At 60.3% G+C, this 795-nt stretch overlaps 1 protein-coding gene across 1 annotated transcript in view; it reads left to right on the forward strand.

Moving 5' to 3' along the window:
• Positions 1 to 430: 430 nt before the first annotated feature.
• The window catches only part of EMIHUDRAFT_253497 (hypothetical protein), a gene marked incomplete at both ends in the record, with an annotated part of 3,051 nt that continues 2,686 nt past the window's right edge, over positions 431 to 795 (forward strand). Inside the window, one exon of the mRNA XM_005783983.1 lies at positions 431 to 754. Coding sequence (XP_005784040.1) covers positions 431 to 754 — 324 coding nt within the window. The remainder of the gene's footprint in view (positions 755 to 795) is intronic.

A 795-nucleotide genomic window follows, 5' to 3' on the forward strand; every position in this document is an offset into this window, starting at 1 on the left:
AAACCACGACGACACACACCAGTCGACTCGCATCGGTTGCCTCCATGAACGGCGGAGCTATTCTCGCGCCCACACCACACCTGGCTCCAACGTGGACACGCCCATAGCTGGGGACACTACTAGGTCACGCATGGCATCACAGAAGTTTTATCTCTGGGCCCCGAAAGGCATCTCTAGCAGTGTCGTTACACATGCCCCCTCCCCTCCTGGGCGCATGCGCCTCACGTCTCGCCAGAGCATAAGCCCTTGGCGTGTGGCGAGACGAGTTTTTCGCCATCGCCGCGAGCAGCAAGCCGCCCGCCGCACACACACACACACACACACACACACACACACACACACACACACACACATCCACCTCGAGAACCTCGAGAGAGAAATTTTACAACGAAAGAGAGAAAACGGACATTTTTCGGCGCTGCCCGACAACATGATCCGTCGCCTGGGGCTGCCGGCGTTCCAACGGCGCGGCCTGTGCACGGTCGAGATCAACTCGGTCGCGCGCATCGTTCGGATGCACGTCGCAGGCGAGAGCCAGGCCGCAAAGGCCGACAAGGCGGTCCTCGCAATCAAGAGGGCGCTCGAGGAGGCTCAGGCGGCGAAGGAAATCCAGGGCTTCACGAAGGTCGTGCGCACGGTGTGCAAGACCGAGTGGGCCTACGAGGGTGCGATCGTCTTTGACTCGCTCGACAACTTCAAGGCGTACATGGAGTCCGACTTTCGCGAGAAGACGATGAAGCCGCTGCTCGCACACGTGACAAAGTACTCGCTCGAGCCCGAGACGATCTACACCGG

The sequence above is a fragment of the Emiliania huxleyi genome (assembly GCF_000372725.1).
Source record: "Emiliania huxleyi CCMP1516 chromosome Unknown EMIHUscaffold_1744, whole genome shotgun sequence".
Classification (NCBI taxonomy): Eukaryota; Haptophyta; order Isochrysidales; family Noelaerhabdaceae; genus Emiliania; species Emiliania huxleyi.